The sequence below is a fragment of the Agelaius phoeniceus genome, chromosome 1 (assembly GCF_051311805.1).
Source record: "Agelaius phoeniceus isolate bAgePho1 chromosome 1, bAgePho1.hap1, whole genome shotgun sequence".
NCBI classification, from domain to species: Eukaryota; Metazoa; Chordata; class Aves; order Passeriformes; family Icteridae; genus Agelaius; species Agelaius phoeniceus.
This window is the reverse complement of record NC_135265.1, coordinates 64809690-64830369: the sequence shown is the minus strand read 5'-3', so window position 1 is coordinate 64830369 and position 20680 is coordinate 64809690. Positions and strand designations below refer to the sequence as shown.

The following is a 20680-nucleotide window of genomic DNA, read 5'->3' as shown; positions in this document are numbered from 1 at the left end:
CTACCCCCACCTGGCCTTTCTTATTATACCTGTGCCACCTCGTCAACTGTGGCAGTGTAATTTTTTTTTTTTGTGGGGCCATGTGGTGAATCAGATCAGGGAACTGATTCAGATTAAAATCCCAGACTAAGGAAATTAAAGTCCGTTAATAAATACTGTAACTGTAATGTAATGTTACAAGCTCTCAAGAAAAGATTTGGAAAATTTCTATGCACTCTTTTTCTTACTGAATGTGTAGTGTAATATATCCCTTATGTTATTAAACAAAACATTAAATGAAGTATGTTTCCAATCTCATGTAGGCACTGCACATTTTACACTGTGTCCTGATGATGTCTAAGCACACAACTCCTAAATGCTTTCCCTCCCCTCCCTGCCAAGACAGCTGATTTGTTTTGCAGAAATATTTGCATAAAAGCATACACTGTCACCAAAGATCTGGATGGGGCAATAGTAACATATTGGGAAGGAAGGAGAAGCCATGGCAGAAGGAGTAAGCTGTAAGAAAGGCTGTGAAGTGCAGCAGCAGCAGAAAGGAACCCAGATGTGCTGGGGCTGGAGAAAGGTGAGTGGTGAGAGGTAGGCTTGCAGATGGACACAAGCTGAGGGACCAGTGGGGGAAGGAAGATAGAGAAGGGATTACCAACATGAAATGGTAACAAATACAGTAAAGTGTACAGGACATTGCAGCTAAGGCTGGCTCGATGCAAGGCATCCATCTGACAACCTGCTGCCCTGGTCCAGACACGTGCCACTCACCTTTTCCTGCTTAACAAGTCTCACAGCTGAGAGCAGAAAAGCCATGGCCAAAGTCAGGCAGCAACCTGGAGGGAACTTCCCAGCCCTCTCCCCCTCCTCCAAAACACATGGGGAAAGGCCAAATCACCTAAGCTGGACCTCAGAGTGAGATTCTGAAAGCCTAAAAACTTTGCATGTCTGACTAAGGGATTGCAAGCCACACAGAAAGTTTGGACAGCCAACATAACCCTAGGTACCCTTTCCTCACCAGTATGAGAGCTCCTAGAATCAGATACTACTTACTGCATGTAGCAAATTTTGAGAAAATCATTAATGATGAGTTGTTTTTTTAAAAATTATTCATCAAGGTTACAATGAGCTATGAATTATTACAGAAAGGGAGGACAGTCAGCTGTTTTAAAAAATTAGATTTGAAGTATGTTTGGCAACTGCTTCCATCAGTATCTTCAGTTTCATTATTGAAATTCTCTCTTGAGTATTTTGTTTTCCCTCCTATTGTGAGAGCAACACAAAAGAAAGCCTAAATATATAGGAAAAAATTATTACCACAACTACACACTAAGTGTGGCCTAACACATAAGAAAGAATGACAAATGTATTTCATGTCCTCTTTTACAATAATTTGGTGCTTATACAACAATAAGTACAAAGTAAAATACAGGGGGTTTAAGTCATGGTGATGCTTTTAGCAATTTTCTAGGAAAGACGTCACCCTTTGCATGGGCAAAATTCAGGCTCACTACTAACAGTAGGCAGAATTGATGCTTTTGCAGCCTCTACACACAGATGTGTTGACCTCAGCAGCAAGTGCCTGATTAATAGAATAAACTATACTCTTTTTCAGCCATTTTATTTGACTAATGAGGTTATTACTTTTTTTTTTTCTTTTTGACAAATGGTTAGTTCTCTCTCCTAAATTACAGTTATGTTTTGTTTCTCATTAAATTACATTAACTTTTGTCTTGGACTAGCTAAACATGTTAAAAAAACCCTCTGAATTTGGATCTGAAGAGTGGAATCAGAAGTATGGAAAGTGCATATGCTTTGCCAAAAATACTATTTCATTACTCTTCAGAATTAGCTGGCAGTGCTTCTGCAGTATTTACTGAAGTACAAACCAAATGTTTTCATCTGGACGGGATTCAAACCCTGGTATGTTACAACCACAACAAAAATCATCTCAGTCCAAAAGCCTTCTCTGTAATTTGGGCTGTGGTTTCTGCAAAATTGGAGGATTCTTCTCTATGAATTATTTACACCAACTCCCCCTCTAGCTCCTCTTTTTTTTTGCCTTCTAACAATTAAACACAACCCAGATGTGCTTTGGAAAAATCTTAAAGCAATTTAAAACATTAGAATGATTTACACACAGGGCAGGTCAAGGTATGTGGGACTTCAGCCTGCCCCAAAAAAGCACATGGCTTGCCAAGCCCCACAGTGAGCCACATCCAGAGGTTTGGCTTCTCCTCTGACACACAGCCCCATTTTGTGGCTGTAAGCAGGTGGAAAAACCTTGCCTCTCAAATGCTCCTGCTGTGCTGGCATCTCAATGCTTAACTTTTAGAGCCTGCTTCGCATTTATTATATGTCCCACTTATTATGTTTTGGCAGGACAATGCCAAATCACTGAAATGCAAATATATGTAATTTATGCCTGCACCTTATGGCTGTTTTACCAAGCCAGGCTAAAGGAGCACTAACTGCATAAATTCTATAGGAAAGAGCAATTGTACTTCACTTGTCTGACTCCACCTGCAGGAACAGTCCCAGAGGGAGCTTCCTGGTGCCTGAGCGAAAGGGAGGAAAAGGCAGTCTCAAATACAGAAATAAAACTGAGCTCCAACTCCTCCCTCTGCTGCCATTGTTCCAATCACAAGGTACCTGGAGTTACATTTAATTTATTGACTAGTGTAGCAACATAACTCCCATTTTCTTCTCAGTCTGTTCTTCGAGCTAGTAGAGCTTAAACCCAAAAGCTTGAAGAAAATTTTTCCTTTTCTAGAGAAATAGAGCAAAGGTGGGGAAATGCGTAAGTCTGCAGGAAATAAATAGAAGGTCTACTTTCCAAACTTAGCAAAACACTCCAGAGTAACAGAGTACCCAAAATTTAAAAAAAAAAAAAAAAACAAAGGAGTGCTTCTAAGAATCTACAATTCTTATCTGACAATCTCAAAGCAGTTTAAGTCCACCAGCCTGACTGGATTTTACAGTGAACCTCAAAACCAACGCTTTCCACGCACTTCAACTTTATGTTCCCTCCCAACAAGAACAAAACTAGTATGGAAGTTTCAAACCACTGTGATGACATTCCCAACAAGCTACCAGGCTGTGTTTCCTACCCAAGAAGAGATCCTGCTAGGTTTATCCCTAGCATAAAATCAGTCATTTGGATAACACTGAAGCTATGTTATATTCACAGGTTAGAGAAGCAGGCTCAGAGGTTTTTGGCTGGGATGAAGGGCAGGAATTGCCTTTGCTAGAATACTTTACATTGCCCCCTGAGCAGTGAGGCTTTGAATGGCTGATGCCATCACAGCACTCAGATTTTATGCCAGTAGCTCATTCATAATCAACACCCAGCTATGTTGACACCTATATACAGAGTTAAATATTTATCCTCATTTTACAAAATACTAAGCAGCTTGCTGAGGGACTCAGACTGAATCTGTGGCAAATACAAGAGCTAAACCTCAAGATTAGTCTCTCCTTTCAATCAGTTAACTGCATCCTGTGGCTTTTTGCAGGGGTAGATACTGGAATCGTTAACATCAGAAAGGGCCCAAAAACTGGAAAAGCAAGAAAAAGCTTTCCCTCAGCTGTAGTACTCCCCACAGGATACTCCATCTTACTTCAGCACCTCTTTCCATCTCTTAAATCTCCCAGTAGGCACACACTGACATGAAATTGTATCTTCCACTGGATGTCTGGAGTTTTGGCACTCCAGCAGCATTGTTCCCCTGGGAAGGAACAATCCTGGTCACCAGGGTCTCTTCTCTCTCTGTTCTTCACACAAGAGTTGTTCACTCTGAGAATGTGTAACCACTTGTCCCTGCCAATATTGATTAAATTACTCTTGTTCTAAACCGCCATAAGAGTTACTTAGTAGCTTATATTCCATAGATGGCCAAAATGGTTGCATGTATGAGAAACAGCTTATATTCTACACTTCAATGTTACTCCTACCTTTAAAACACAACTTAGAAATTTTGAGGTTACAATTACTAAATGCAAACTTATTTTTATTAAATGGTTTGTGCATTTAAAATTCAACCCAAAGTTTATTCTTGAATTTTCAATCCATCCTAAAATTTTAGTTTCAAATACTAAATACAAAACCAATAAAAATTTTTCTTCCAGTATTTTAAACAAATTATTGTATGTCTGCATGTTTTAGTATTATTTTGGAATTATAAAAACTAACCCAGACTGCAAAGAAGCTCATACTTTTGGGCAGTGTCAGCATTTCATTGCTTTGCTTCCAGCCTAATCAAGTTGCAGGGCTATTCAATCTGCCTACTCTGATGTGGTGATCAAGTGTCCATAGTGCCAAAGGCTGGTGCTTCAAGAGTGACCCATGCAAGGCAGCAGCTCTCCAAGGTCAGCAGCACACGTTGACTACAGAGCCTGCTGACACCAAACTAACAGGCACACAATACCTTTTGCCTTGCTGAAAAGACAGGCAAATTAACAGCTGTTTTCTAACATGCCCCAAGATTAAGAAATCCCAAATTTCGTTCTGGGGGCTCTCCCATTGCAATCGGAAATCTCTGCAGGTATGATCTGTCAACTTCTCCTATCAGAACTCAAAAAAGAAGACTCAGATCAAAGGCCACTGACCCTTTTTACCACCCAAATATGGGTGTTGAAAAGAATAAAAAGCCTGTTTGAGAGCACACTGCACTAAAAGTTAGAAGTTACTGAAATTCAGACAAACATGCACACTTCAGACAAATATTTCACATAGTAAAATTTTCTGTTTTGATTTTGCCCAATTGTAATAAATCATCAGATTATCAAGTCAGCACAGCATTCAAAGAAAAAGAACAATCACACGTTTTGCAGAAGAGAAGAGCCTGAAAACTCAATTTGTGAGATCTCAATTAAACCATTTTTATTTAGGAATCCCTGAAATTCTCTAGCATGTAACTCCCAGAGGCTCAGCTTAATTAGAAAATTGATCATGGGAAAACTTCTTAAAATGTACTCTCCTAATCACAGCCTCCCTGTTATCACCTTTTGCCAAAGATCTATTGCTCAAAGGGAGTTGTTTTTCCTTCCTCCTTTAGCCTGATATTTGACTCACAATAGTTTAACCTGTAAATAATTACAGAGAGCAGAGGTAACTTGAATGCACTGTAACAAAAGCTATTAAGAAAAATATGATCAAAAGCAGAAAACACAGTAAAAGTGAGAGCTGTTGTACAACTACATGGAGATGACATACTCGTATCTACATGCTGCTGAAAGATACTAATTATGCCTCTGGCAAAGGGCATACAGGCTCCTTCAAAGAAGCTATTTAAAGATAAGAACACTGCAGACAAACACTTCAGAGATATCTGTACTATTCTCCTCCTTGTGTTGAAAATTCTAGGTCACAATTTAATAAAATTTTAAAAAACTATCAACCTTTTTAAAAGGAGGATTTTAAAATAATAGAAAGCAGAGGAGCCTTGCCAAGTTTGGTCAGTCTAGAAATGTATTCCAGGTCTCAGATATTCATCAACTGTTACAGCTTGTTCATTGTGCTCCACTTACCTTTTAAGAAGTAATTAGTACAGTGTATTATCAAATCAAGAGTTTGAAAAACAAACTAATTAAAATATGTTTAAAGCCTTTGTGTTCTGGATAATGAAACCAAGCAGGTCATTTGGTTAAATTATTTCCCTTTGAAATTACAGGGTGCTAATGGAGTGGGGGGGAGTTAAAATTATTTGAATCATTAGATTTTCTTACACACAGCAGGACAGGTAAATGGGACTTGTTCACCTAAGTATGGGATCTTATGCATGTCAAGGGACTTTCTCCCACACTGTCGCATGATAGTATTGCTCCTTCACTGACAGAATTCAGCTGCTCCCACTCAAAATAAACCGCACAAAAACAAGAGTGAGCCATATTGGTGACAGGATGCTTAAATTTCTCTGTTTAAAATCAGAAAATGAAAGTACACTCTGACATGTGAACTCATGGTGGAATTGAGTCCAAGGTTGGACTTGGTGATCTTGAAGGTGTTTTCCACCCTTAGTGACTTGTGATTTTATGGTGTGACAAATTTGCTCTGTGCTTCTGACACTACTGCTGGGTATGGTGGTACAAGGGCAGAGAAGACCACTGAGCTGCATTCCCACCAATCCTGGGAAAGACTCTTTTGTCCAAAAAACGGCTTTGATAATGAATCTAATGATTATATCACCAGATCATTTTGATGGAGTTTTTTTGGTTTTTTTTTTAACTTAAACAAACATAGGCATTTACTGTCCTGGATCTTATCACTACTACACTTAAGATTTTCAAAGTGCTGATTTTCAACCCTGTAAGTGTGTTCTTTTTTCCATGCAATTGCATGTTGCATTTCATGGTGAAAGCACAAAGAGCCAAGGTGAGCACATAGAGCCAGACAGAAGTCAGAACAACCACTTGGTCCCACCATGCAAACAATTCTGAAACCCTCAACACTGCAAGAAAAATAATAGCATGGAGGTTCCAAATCAAAATAACTCCTTCCAAAAAATCCCAAGTCTTCCTTGCCTATGCAGGATCTTATAATAAACTGCTGGCTCTTCCCTCTCCAGGCTCACTAGGCAGCACCAGAAGAGTAGCACCAAACTAAGCCTGCCACTGCCCTGAAGAGTCACCTGTGGGACCTTTCTGGAGCTGGATGTACCAGCACGGTGCTACACGAACTCCCTACCAGCATATTAACAACTAGCTTCCATCTCCTGGTTTTAAAATGGACACATTGAAAGAGACAACCACCTGGAGCTAAACATTCCCAGAGGCCAAATGGACACAACCTGAGGCAGCCAGGACCTCTTGAAGGACACAGCAGTTCAGGCACAGAAGCCAGAACCATGCTAATAGAGGTCTGAACAACCCACTCCTCCCTCCAAGCCACAGCACTCTCCTGCTCCTCCACAGAGAAGCATCCAGGGAGCAGGTGTCCAAGAAGATTCTCCTGCCTCTTATTGAACTGGCTCTTTTCATGTTTTATACAGGGGTGATGCAGTAATAAGCTTGTGGGGGTGCTGAAACACAAAGCTGACAGCTTTCCCTTTCACAGTTTTTCTTCAGACGGTTTAAGCAGACCAAGAACATGCCATGTGTGGCACTCAGAGCAGACTCTCCCTCGTGGTTTTTAACATAATTGTAATTGTGATCTTGCTGTCTGAATGCATGTGTTGTCAGAAATGTTCAAGTACTCCTGCATACTGAAGAAATTAGGAATGAATTGCAAGTTCTTAATTGACAGTACAAAACATCAATTATGCCACAGATGAATAACAAAGGAGAAAATTACAGGTGCAAGAGCTAAACACCCATTGATTTAAATAAAAAATAAAAAAATAAAAAACCCAACAATATGAAGCACTGGAATAGGACTAAAGTACCCATGCTTCCCATTTGCATTGTTAAACCAGAACACAGAGAGAATGCTAAGAGAGTAGGAAATAAAAGTGGAGATAAGTGACACCCCCACAGAGGTTGCCTTTCTATAAGTGCAAGTGCCTTCAAAGCTATAAATAGCACATGCTTAGTTAGCAAGCAGTGGAAACAAGTGTGTGAATGCAGCCATGTGTGCTCACACACAGACACACAGACACACAGAACCCCCATCTGACTCTTCCCACCAACAACTGTGGCAGTTGGCCCAGATCACAGCAGTGACACGCTGCCAACAGACTGATCAACCTCACAGCACACTAAATTAGAAATACATTTCCACAGATTACATTTCAGAGGACCGTTATGCCACTTTAAACTCCATTAGATTCTGCTCCTCTCCATCCTTTAAATAAACACAAAAGCTAGCAAATCACCCTCTGCTATCCCCTCCACCCACCCACTTTACCAGAGGTCCCAACAGGATGGAGGCTCCATATTGGATGTGAAATAAGATGGATAAATTAGCAACCAGTCTGAAGGTACCACTAGCCTAAAATCTTACAGAAGAAAAGGAAAAAGAAATCAAACCACACTGTATTAAGGTGAGAAAGCCTCAGCAGGAAGCTATGGGTGGTGGCGTTCACTGCTGTCCACCTAAGAAAGGGGAACTCAAGCTCTGAAAGGTTCAACCCACCAGGTAAGACTTTTTCAGACAAGCTCAATCTGTAACAAATGCACACCCTTTCAGCAGGTAATGGGACAAAACAACAGCATGAGGCACCATTCCAGCACAGAGGATGCAGCTATGGCTAACTAATGAGACAGGGGATGCACCTGTCCAGAAACACACAGCAAGAGACAATATGACAACTGGGGGATTAAACTAAAAGATGCTATTTTCAGCACATGACTTGGGACACGGAGCTATGGAAAGTCTTCAGAAAAATGACCACTCAAGAAACATCCTCTTCTCTAGCTTAATCTAGTCAGTACCTCATGCTCAGGCCCCCCCAAGTCTGGCATGCAGGCTTGCACACACACAGCCCATGGATCCCTGACACACCACACAGCTCCAACCAGGCTCGAGCACCTGTTACTGTGAAGTAATTCAAGTATTTCATTCCACAATTTCAGATGCCTCCTTTGTACTTGGATTGCTGAGAGGAGGAGCTCACCTGTTTTAATTATCACCACAGGAACAATCCAGCTCCTGAGGCAGGCAAGAACAATGGCCCTCCACCCACTGTCAGATGAAAAGCCTCACTCAGATTGAACAATAAAGGACAGTGAGGAGGTAGACAAGGGGAATTTCCAAGCAGATTTTCTCCTCTTGCAGGAACAAGTACTCAGGTAAGTTAAGCACTTCTCCAGTTTATAGTCAGACAAAACAAAGGAGGATAGGGAGGACTTAAAAGAGCCAGACAAAAACCCATTCAGGGTAACAGAGAGCCAAGCATAAAAGAAATTTCTTTTTGCACTATTACCAGCCTCATTTTATGATCTTTAGAACCATGAACTTGAATGCTCCTGCTGCAGATACAGTCAAATTGTTGAGAGCTGAAATGCACACAATACCTTCAAGTGCAGCTCCAGTACATTTGTCTGGCTGCTGCTAGGTGTGCAGTGCTCCAGCTCCTTCTGTGAATGAGACTGTGCCTCAGCACTGATGCCAGGTACCTACCTCGAAGACAGAGGAAAGTGAGAAAATCTTCTGTCTTGGGCTTCCTTTTGGAGAGGTCAGAAATCTGAGTGGCAGGAGGGGGTAATAATGGCTCCACTATCTTTATTGGAGTTGTGCTGGGGCTGTTTGGCTGGGACTGAGCAAATTTCCTTTGTGCTTGCAGCCTTGGCCTGTGGAAACAAGAGCACATCAGAAGCATGTTAGGCAGAACTTGCTGGATGTGTGAAAGCATAAAAAAAACCCATATAGGATAGAGAGAGAGACAAAGAGAGAGAGATCAAGATCTGAATCCATCTCCCACCAATACCAAATCCCTAACTGGGTCAATAATGAAGACAGTATTTTATTTGTTTTACCCTTTGGTATCTTCTGCTACAATTTGGAAAACCAGAAAGGGAACATCTTGACTGCAAAATCTGTGACTACTGTTTCATATGTTCTGAGTGTCTTCTTGCACATGATACAATTACAGTTTACCATTCACTTATTTGGAAATTAAATCTGTATTTTGCACCATGAAAATGCCTTTTTTTTTTGTTAAGTGTTAGTGCTCATTGCTTTCTGTTTTTAATTAAATTACAAATTAGGTTTATTTTAGCCCCATTAAGGTTTTAATTTATTCCAATCTGCTAGAATCTTATTTTTGTAGTAAAATATATATTAATAGATAAAGTATATATATATATATATTTGTGCTGAGTTCTAAAAAATAAAACCTCTAGGAGAAAATATTTTTGACAGAGAAAACATCAGGTCAAAACCTTTAGATTTTTGTTTGCTTGGCCACAGCCCAGAAGACAGTAAGCAAGGAGGTCAGCAGTGGGGTTAAGCAGGATTTGGGATAAATTTGTAAGATTGAAGGACATGTGTGGAATGAATTTGTTCAGTCTTGGTAGTGGGCAATGGACTGACACTCTCTGATTAGTTTTAAAACATGCCCAGATACGGCTGCAGGAAATGAGCGGCTGCAGGTGATTTTGGCACTTGGCTGCAAATTATTTCAAGCCTTTCTGAAGGCTCTGATTAACTGCTATGTAGCAATGAATATGATTTTCTTTAATATGTCTAGAACGTAAATTGGTATTAGGGAAAGCATTTTGGGGCAGGACAGATACCCGGAGGGGGTCTCGCTGGGAGCCTGGCTCAGTTCCCCACATAAGAACATGTTAATTTCTCACTTAAGCAACTGGGATTCTAATTATGATCTTTATTACAGCTTCACAAAGGAGAGAAGCTACAGAAAGATCTTAAAACCTTGTTGAGAAAGGATGCAATTTTATGTCATTTTATTCCCTAATAGCAGAGTATTTACATAATGTCAAAGTGAAACATATTAAATAACACTGAAGGGAAGGCCAGGTCTTGTCACTCCATGGCAGCCTCGACTGCTGGGACTTAAGGAAAGCAGTTACCGTTTGGTAGGGATGTAACACATAATTGGCAAACCTCTTGTTTTTCACAGGTATTAACCTTAAATATTTGGGTAACAAGAGGTTTGTTACAACAAACACGTCCCCTAATGACAACAAAGAGCCAAAGTAACATTCAGCAGTTTTCTCCCTAAACTATGCGTAAAATTGTCCTTATCCTCACTATCCAACACCCACTGCCCTGAACATATCAGCCATTTCTACTGCGTTTTTTAATCTCCTCCATGGCAAAAATAACCTGGTGTTTACAATTTTTTTTTTTTATCATGGTGCTTATAATTTGTGAACTGGAACTAAAATACTATTTAGCACATATATTTCCTCATATCTATGAACAATTATCTTTCCAGGATTAAGGTCTTGTATAGATATGCCTGTATCTCCAAAAAATTACTCAGATTGCTTTGCAAAGCCCCATCTCTTCAAGCAGACTAAGGACTCCTGTGCAGGATGAATGGTATTTTAATTTCAAGCAACTAAATTTCTATCACCAAAACCATACATGCAGCCAGAGAAAAATGCTTTGTGTTGGCTCCTGTTCTGCACAAAACATATGCTCTCTCGGCAAAAAGCAGACTATAAAGGTTAGCGAGCATCCTGGCTTTCTGCACAGCAATTTTTTCCCATTGATGTGCTTCATCAGCCAGGCTGTTAAAAACATAAACCCACCCACTCTCTGCATCTCTGTACCTGCTCAAATCTCATGTGATCAGTGATAAGCAAGGAGTACCACCACCCACCACGCCACAAAGTAAAGATTAAGCCTGTTTTATGATTCAAAATTATCCCTCTGCAGCAAGAGAATCATCCATGCTGGTTTGCAGTATCCCTATTATCAGTCCCCAGAGCACTGAAACAGGATTAGAGAATGACTTGCAAGTTTGGCATAGATGTGAAATGAATTAGGGAACCTAAAGTACTTTTGGTTCTCTTTTTGAAAGTACACTGTCTGCTACCATTCTTTTCTGGGACAAAAAAGTCCCCGTGGGGCAGAGAGCCTGGCCTGGCAGCATCACAGGCACTTCATACCCATGGGGGCCCTTGATTTCAGCAAGGATAGAGAAAATTCCAGGTATTCCCTCCACTTACAACCATGAACTTTTGCTGCTTCTCCCGGGGAGGCTGTGGAGACTTGTTGCTATATGGTCAGATGTGCCTGAGATGCTTCTCCTCCCAGAGAGGAAAGATGGCTGTTACTTCCATCTGCTCAGTTTGACTTCACCAGTGACACAAAACCAGGCCCCCTTATGAAATATCCATCTTTTATTAAAACCACAAGCAGTTACATGGTGTAAATATCACTGATTCAATTTATGAACACCAGTAAATGAAAGAACTCTTTTATGACTGCAGCATCCTCTAGGTTTCTGCAAGAAGTACTGTTCCCCGCCTGGATATGTGTGTGCTCCACAGGCTTCTACTTCAGTGCCTGAGAGTGCATACAGAGTGAACTGTGAGCAAGAAATAAACTATTCTGTAGCTACAGCATACAGGGATGAGGACTCATGATTATGAAAGCAAAAGACACGTTCTTAAGTAGCCATTGCTTCAGATTTATGTAAACATGACCAGTTTCAAAGGTGGGCCAGCAAAGAAAAAACATTAGCAGCAACTAAAACTGTTTCCTTGTGAAGGCATGTTTGCACCTTAATAAACTTGTATGTCCCCATGAAAACCTCTAGCAGCATAAAACCAATTATTTCAGGTATGGTTTCACATTACACTTAATCCAATCCTGGTGTGAAGCTACTGCCAAAGAAGGATTGTACCCTCCTTCTTCACTACAGTTACATTAGAGGAAGCATATCAGGTCGTACTCACACACCATTTCTAAACAAGGAAGAACAGAAATAATAAAAGTGTTAAGAAAGACACCGTGTGTGTATGATGGCGCCTATCTAACATTTAGAAAGAAACAGTGTAGCCAGCAGGACAAAGGCAGTGATTGTCCTCCTGTACTCAGCACTGGTGGGGCCACACCTCAAATGCTGCATTCAGTTTTGGGTTCCTTGCCATGAGAAAGACATTGAGGTGGTGGAGATGGACATAGAGGTGGTGAAGGGTCAGAAGTACAAGCCCTGTGAGAAGTGAGTGAGAGAGCTGGGGGTGTTTAGCCTGGAGAAAAGGAGGCTCAAGGGGAATCCCATTGCTCTCCACAGCCACCTGAATGGAAAGTGTAGCCAGATGGGGGTCAGTCTCTTCTCCCACATAACAAGTGACAGGACCAGAGGTAAAGGTCTAAGTTTTGCAGGCAGATATTTAGATTGGGTATTAGGAAAAGTTTCTTTACAGAAAGGGCTGCAAAGCATTGGAATGGTCTGCCCAGAGAAGTGATTGAGTCCCCATCCCTGGAGGTATTTAAAAAGACACATGGATGTGGCACTTAAGCACACAGGTAGACTTGGTAGTCCTGGGTTAATGGTTGGAGTCAATGATTTTAAAGGTCTTTTCCAACATAAATGAATCCATGACTGTTTAAATGCCTAACACCACCAACTCTTTGCTTCCTAATGCAAGGATTTCTGCTGGAATGACCTATTTAGCGTGCATTTGGCAACAACAGACAGATTGGCATGAGCAACAGAAAGAACAAAAAAAATCCTGTTTCCGTCCTCAAAATAAATTGCTCACTTTGTCCTCATTGAAAGGGTACACACTATGTAAGGCTCATAAATATGCAAACAGAAAAAACTTCGTAAGACGGAAAAGGATGAGGAAAGAACTTAAAATAATCCCACATCTAAACGTCATGCAAACACCCAACATGCAGCCAGAAATATCCAGACTACTTAAAAATAAACAGTAAACCACTTTCTCTCAACAGAAGAGATTATTTTACTTCTACTTCTTTTGAGAGACTTTAAACACATACCTATGACGCAAAGTTCAAAAAAGCCTCAGCCTGAGGAAGTCTCACCTCCTTTGGGTATGCTTCTCTTCTACTGAACTGACTGTTTAGGTCTAAGAAAGTATATTTCAGCCAGACACTAAAACACCACAACAAAAATATCCTGATTGCAAAAAGTCAGGCTAGGCTACAAAACATTTCTCTCCTGACACAAAATATACTTTTTGAAGCTTTTTTAGAGTAGAACTCATTTTTAGTAGAACATTTTAAGCAAATTGCATTATTTGTAATTAAAACACTACAGTTTGTGTTAACTAAAAGTGCTTCAGAATGTCTTTTTAAAAAAGCATATCCTAGCACCATTCCTTTAGCTTGTAAAAAAATTCACATTTAGGAAAAAAGACTTAATACACAAAGGCAGTCTTTTCTTCACAAAGCAAAGTTCAGGCTAGTAATAGCAGTCTATGTTAAATTTAGTAAACATTAACATTCTAGATAACAGTGCATGTTGTGCTAGCCACAAATCAAGTATTAAACTATCAGTATGTGAGATTTTGTTGTACATGAATACAAAAATCTTACTCTTTTCACTTTATTACTCCATAACTCCTAAGTGAAAACAAAGCATAAGTATGATAAAACACACACAAAACCAAATACACACAGATTTGTAATATATTTGCATGCATACTAATCTATTTATAGAAAATTCTGGGTTTGAGAGGCTGTTCTCATGCTAAGCATCTCAACTGGGAAGAGATTTGCAAAACAATCTTCTGCAAATGTTCTCTAATCTCCAGCAATCTGCAGGTTTCCACCAAGCTTCCTGCTTAGTATGTGTTACCATATGTCCTTACTGCTTGGTCTCATTACCTTACACTTACTCCTTGAACTCCACTTTTGCTTTTGTCTTTTCCTGCTTTTCTGTAGCCTGATATAACCTTTTCTTGATAACAGCAGGACAAGGAGCTAGGTTTCCAAACACTATAGGAATCATAGGTGAAGCAGCTGCTTGAGCGGTACAGTTTTGTGACTAATTCCCATTTTCCTTCTCACTGCAGTGTGCTTTTCACTTAACAATTAAAGGAAGGCTCTGGCATGGCTAGGCACTCTACCTCACAGATTTTGTCCATGCTAACATCATTATAGCTTCCCCTCTGCTGAATACCTGAGTTATTTACTTCCTTGCTGTGACATTTTGCTGGCATGGTGAAAAACTTATCTCTGAGGTTTGCTTGGCTCTGTGCCCCTGATCTCAATGAGGTCTGAAGTGCACCATCTTTCGGTCTCATTGGAGGTGATAAACCAAGTATGTCAATTGTGTAACTGCACCATACAACGTGGCACTCACTCGCTCTGGCACACAGCACGTCTGTACAGAAAAATTCACTTGTGCGTGCAGCTTTGCTCAGTAAGGTAAACTTGAATGTGACAGGCTGCAGAAATGTTCTGCCCTCATTTAAAAATAAAATAAATAAGTAATTTAGGCTTTAATAGCCAGGTATCTGCTGGAAATCAGATGATTATCAAGTGTGTAATTTCCACCTCAAAGTCGACCATGTTACAGGCACTTCTAGGCAAGCCCAAGATGAGTATGCAAAACTTGTTGCTGGAGGTATCATTCTTCATGGGACAAAAAAGAAATCTTGTGCCAGCAGGAAGCATGGCTAAGCTACATTTTACCCTTTCAATCCTCAGAGTAAGTCCAACAGTGATCTTCTAGAAGACCACCAGTTCATGTGAACAGGGCTCCAAACTTCGACAAGTTTTCTACAGCAATAATGCCAAAACTTATATGAAACATATTATTTTTTCCCCAAACTGTGATGGATAATCAAAAATATGAGGTGGGGAAAAAAAATTCCCCGCAGAACACAAGATCTTGTTGGCTGTCCCTGGAGCACAACTGAGTGCACATGTTGGCTCTGGTGGCACTAGGCAGTGTTTCTATATGTACTCACACATCTCTGCCACCACTGTATCCCAAAATACCCTGTCAGGTCAATCAACAGCACCACACCAAGAGCAAGAAAGCCAGCGTGTGAAGGAGTCCTTTGAATTGCATTTCCTCTCCCACATGCTCCAAAGCTTCTGGGATAGCATCTTCTACCCATATCAGTGGTATCTGTTGCCCATTTGATAACACGACTCCATTGCTACTGCCAGCAAATCTGCAGTAGAGGAAATGGAGATTCAGTCAGGTATCTGTGTCCCTACATCGGTTTGTGCCAGGAAGGGACTAGAAATTAAGAGACCTGGTTGCTCCCATCCATGCAGATATCAAGTGCAGCTAACTATTGCAAAGCATGGGATCACTCTCAGATATGGCTCCTTCAAAATAATTCACAAGATAATGTAACCTGAGACACAACCTAGACCTGGTACAACCAGGTAAGAGTGTAATTCTTAACCCTGTCATACGATTAAAAGAATCTGGGCTACTTTTCTGTAAATTAAACATTGCAGAAAGGTTGAATGCAACAATTTTCAGAAGCTGTTTTTACTAAGACCTTTATTCACTCAATCTTTTTTACTTTCTGTGGGCCAGCAAATCAAAATTGGGCCTAAATTAACAACACAATTTTATACCAGATTTAAATCTTCAATCCAATGAAAGCACACTATTAAGTCCATTCAGTCCTTGATTGTGAAGCCAAACAGGGCACGTTCCTTTAAAAAACACTTCTTACTCTAAAACTTTAGCCACAATGAATGAACGCACATTTTCCTTTGAGATTTTTTTTTTGGTGTGTGTGTGTTTTGTTAAATGGGAAACAGTTGGTTTCTGAGAACCTCCTCTCCTGTTAACAACAGAAAGGTGTTTGGGAATGGCATTTAATGAACAATAATTGAGCTAACCCATATGCTTCGTGACTAGTTCAAAGTACAGCTAGACACAAACTTTTTTTCCTAAAAACTGCTCCAGTTATCATTAATTCTGGAACCGCCTGTTTTTCCTGGCAATGCTCACTGATTACAAGAAGGTACTTGCAGTCTCCAAACCCTCCTCATGTCATGCAGTTTAGCAGAGACACTTATACCTTCTAAGTGAAACAGCTGGCTGTTTAAACAATACAAAAGATAGCACTGGCCAAAGTGGGAGTCCTTAAAAGCTGCTGGGCACAGTTACCATCCCCCACCACTTTAACTGTGTTAGGAGGAACTGGACAACTCCAGCCACCATAAATGAGCCTTGTACATACTCCACATTGCCTATATAAGCAGTCACAATGGCATAGGTATGGACACCTTGCCTGCTAGGCTGAGGCCCATACTGGACAGTTTATAGAAGAAGCTGTAGAAAACTAACATTGTGTTCAGGTTTCACCTGTGGATTCAGTAATTGCAGGCGTTTCAGTGGTCTAGATAACCTTGAGAGGGTGAAATCACACTGACCACTAAATGCCCTGGGTTTTTGCCCTGAAACATCCACAGTGCTCAGGGAATTTCAACACTACTTTTATGTAGCAGTAGGATTTCCCAGTGTGAACTTGAGTGCCCTTCATGGACTTCAGGATACAGGGAAGCAAAGAGGAACAAGAAATGATCCAAAAAACCAAAAGCAAAAAGTCAATGTTGCAGAAGAATGGGTCCCCTGTCACCTTATTGCTGCAACTGGTTTTAATTGCACTTGATGCAAGAACAGTCCATGCTTATTGCACACAATTTCCATCACTGCAGCACTGCAGGCAGGGTCACAACCTCTCATCATGCATAAACCAAAACTTAACTTTGACTTACCAAGGTGCAACTCCCGCACAGCACAATTACAAAACCACACATCCACCTTCAAATATCTCAACAATGGCATACTTCAAGCTCAGACTCTAGCAGCTGGATAAAGGCTGATTTAGATTGAAATACATTAATGACCATCAAATACTCAAACCCTTCCACCTGTCTCATGTGTCAGTCGCTGTGGCAGGTACAGGAGGGTTTATTAGGTGCTGTCCAGAGAGAAGCAGCAGTGGGAGTGTGATCAAATGAGGATATGGCAGCTGAATAAAGCTCCCAATAAGCAGTTTTCTTATAACCTTCAGATCACACTATAGCAACTGTCCTACAGACTTCTCCATAAATGCAGGGCCAAAGCCTTATTCCTCTATAAGTAAGTGAGGGATCTAGACAAACAGAAAGAAAATTACTCTTTTAAATCTACTTTCTCCAAGGTTATAAAACCTGAGATTGGACAAAAAGTTTTCCTCTCCATACAGACATGTGGTGAGCTGTACATGGCAATAGATGGCAGAAGAGATCCTTCTGAATACTGGAGACAGGTGGTGCCACCCTTCCTTTGTCCTGCAACAGTTCTTAAAAATTCCCATTCTGGAGTAGCTTCTTTTCTAGTCCAAGAACATAAGCACTGGTACTTCAACCTTTGACTGCTCCAAGTTGTACTCCAGCTGTGTCTATACTGTACCATATTGCACATTGCATAAAGCCTTCAAATTCATCAGTCTAGATGGAAATCAATCTAACAACAATGCTGCAGACTGTGAGTCCTACAGATGCTCCTCCTAAAGTCCTGGTTATTGCTGACACCCTCAACACCACAGCCAACAACATTCGGCTAAGCCAGCTCAGATATACCCACAGAAGATACAAAGGTGCACAGTAATGCAAAACCAGCCTCATTCAGAAGGAACAGGAATGTATTCCAGAAGTCTATTTTGGAGGAGGTTGTGTCCTGGATACATCTCTTTCCCTGCTGCTCTTTGGGCTATGCATGTTACAGAGATTGCACCCTAGCTTATGATACTTGACTCCTTGGGACTAAGCTGTGGTGGGAGTCACTGCACTGGTGTGAAACAGTACCAAGCACCAGCTGATGAGCACTGACTTCAGCAGTACCATAAAAGCTACAACAACTTCTGACTCCTCCCCACGCTCCCACCTGCACACAGCTTACTTCAGCTCCTGCACCCGTGTTCTGGAGGCATTCCTCTTCTGCAGCATTCCTTATCTCAGGCTGCTACTTGGTTCTCTTCACCAGAGCGCTCAGCAAGCTGCCTACCAAGCACAGCTGAGCACAGCTACCTACAAAAGTACTTGGCAAATGGAGACTAGGGTTTCCAGTTCCTGCATCCAGAAATGAGGGCTGCCCCTCTATTCTAGCAGTGTGACCCAAGATTCCTACTTTTCAGCTTGAGCCAAAACCACCATGCCATACCAGAAAGCAAGAAGAACATCACCAAGGAGTACAGGTCTGCCATTTTATGCTGTGCTGCTGCACAGAAGAGCATCACCACATGCCAGAAAGTTAAAATTCAAAACCACAGCAGAAAAAAAAAAATTAAGGAACTATTTACATTTGCTTGCTTTTTAATAATCACTACCAGATGTCTGAGCGTGTACTATGTCTACAAACTTCCTTTCAAGAAGAAAACCACAAGAACAAAGTTATTTTTTCACATTAAACCCTGTCCCTTGTGCTGGAAGTAAACAAGGTTGAACTCCATGCTAATAGACACCTTCCTCACTGGAAGGAGGATGAATTTCCAGTTCACTTGCACGGTCTCCACCTACTGGCAAGGAACCTGTCATGGTCCTGCTGCCGGCAGTCACTGAAGGTGGAAGAATGAAGCAACCTCAGAAGTCTTCTGATATTGAGGGAAAGCCAGTATGGGAAAGCCTAGGGGCACAAAATGGTCCACTTCACTTCTCTGCAACACCCTGCTGCTGTCTGCATGGAATTGTGGGCAACTTTGTTAAATTTGTTATTGTTTATTACCAATGCAGGTTTGGTAAAAAATCAAATGGATTGGATTCTTTTAAAAAGTGTTTTTGACCCCTACAAAAAGATTTCCCACCCTATGGAAGACAGCCTGTAGAATGTTAAAACCTGTTCATTTTGAGCAAACTTGAGCACTGCCCCCTATTTAATTACAGAGAGGTCAAAATTACTTCTAGCACAACACACTGTGCAGCTTCAATATTATTCTAGTATTATTTTCAGTGTCCTCAGACATCTGAGGGACATCTGCAAAACCTGTTCACTTCCCAGTTCCCAAGCAGGAGGCATTAAACAAAACCAGCACGGTTCAGATGACAGAGCTTCCCACTTCCTTGCTCATGAGATGCCTGAGCACTACCCAAACCCCTGGTCTCTGATCAATTCAGAGCTGCTCTTTGTTCCCTATGATAAACCAAATAATACCAAACATAGCAGCAGCTCCCTCCCTAGTAATTTGACCAGCTGCTAAAACTCAAGAGGATGCAAGATCAAAGCCATATGACTGAAGGAAAATTCTTTTTTCACTTTGAGCAGCCTTTTCTCTGCAATTGTGCTTTAAAAAAAAAAGTGTTTTACAGACCATTTCATTCTTGTTTTCCAATCTCAGAAAAACACACGTACCTCAACTCCAGCAATCGTTCACCTTCGCCCTAAAAGCAACTTGCACTAGCCAGAAAGCCACAGATTACTTCTGGCAGAAATGTCAGAAATAACAGTGTATGGATCATTCTACCCATCATCCGAATGGCTGAGAAATTTCCTGTTCAATTAAGCCCTGCATTAATCCCTAACATTCAAATAAAATTTTCCATCTACTGGCAGGAAGTGATAAAAGTCAGTAGGTTGTGGGCATTTTTAACCTCTTGCAGAGGTTGCAGCTTGCAATTTAACCACACCTGAAACCATGTATCTGCACTTCCCACAGGGAAAGCCTTTAGAAGGCTCCTCTACCATCTGGCTATTACTAGAAACTCAACATTTCTCTTGTAAAAACTACAACGCTTAGACACACAGTAAGGAGAAGAAAAAAAAAAACAAAAAGAGGTACAAGACATCCTATATCTACTGCACAGACTTTATTCTGAAAAGCACCAAAGCGATCACTTTTGCATAGAACACCCATCAGTCACATTCACTGTCTTGCCAAAAAGGATTACTAAACAGAATCATGCAAGAGAGCTATAGGGGAAGAAAATAAAATAAAAATCAGTATATTCCATTATGTTAATCCTATGCTATTCTTATATAATACTGAATTCCATTATGTTAAATCTATGCTATTCTTATATAACTCTGAAGATAAAATACAAACTTTAGCAGATGCTGTCTTTATTTTTTGGTCTCTTTTCCTTCATCATTGTAATTTTTTGTATTGAGTTTTTCTTGGAAGCAAACCACGACCCTCTCCAGGCTTTCTCCCCAGGAGTCAAACAGCCCATTCTTGCAAGTCAATCAGGCAGACACAGTCAATTGTCCCAGTAACTCTGTTCATGCCTTCTTTCAAGCCATGCCACATCCTGCTACCAGTCAAACTAGCCTGAAAAGGAAAGGGGCCATTCACCTCAAACCTCTTCTTTACATAGATGCTAAATCCCACGAGAGGGGGCTGGCTGGACTGCCAG

The 20680-nt window shown here is 40.8% G+C and overlaps 1 protein-coding gene across 2 annotated transcripts in view; it reads right to left on the bottom strand.

The window, feature by feature from the left end:
- The window catches only part of JARID2 (jumonji and AT-rich interaction domain containing 2), a 211250-nt gene that overhangs the window by 50116 nt on the left and 140454 nt on the right, over window positions 1-20680 (bottom strand). For both annotated transcript variants that reach the window (XM_077180422.1, XM_054645196.2), the window contains exon 4: window positions 9047-9216. In XM_077180422.1, coding sequence (XP_077036537.1) covers window positions 9047-9216 — 170 coding nt within the window. The remainder of the gene's footprint in view (window positions 1-9046; window positions 9217-20680) is intronic.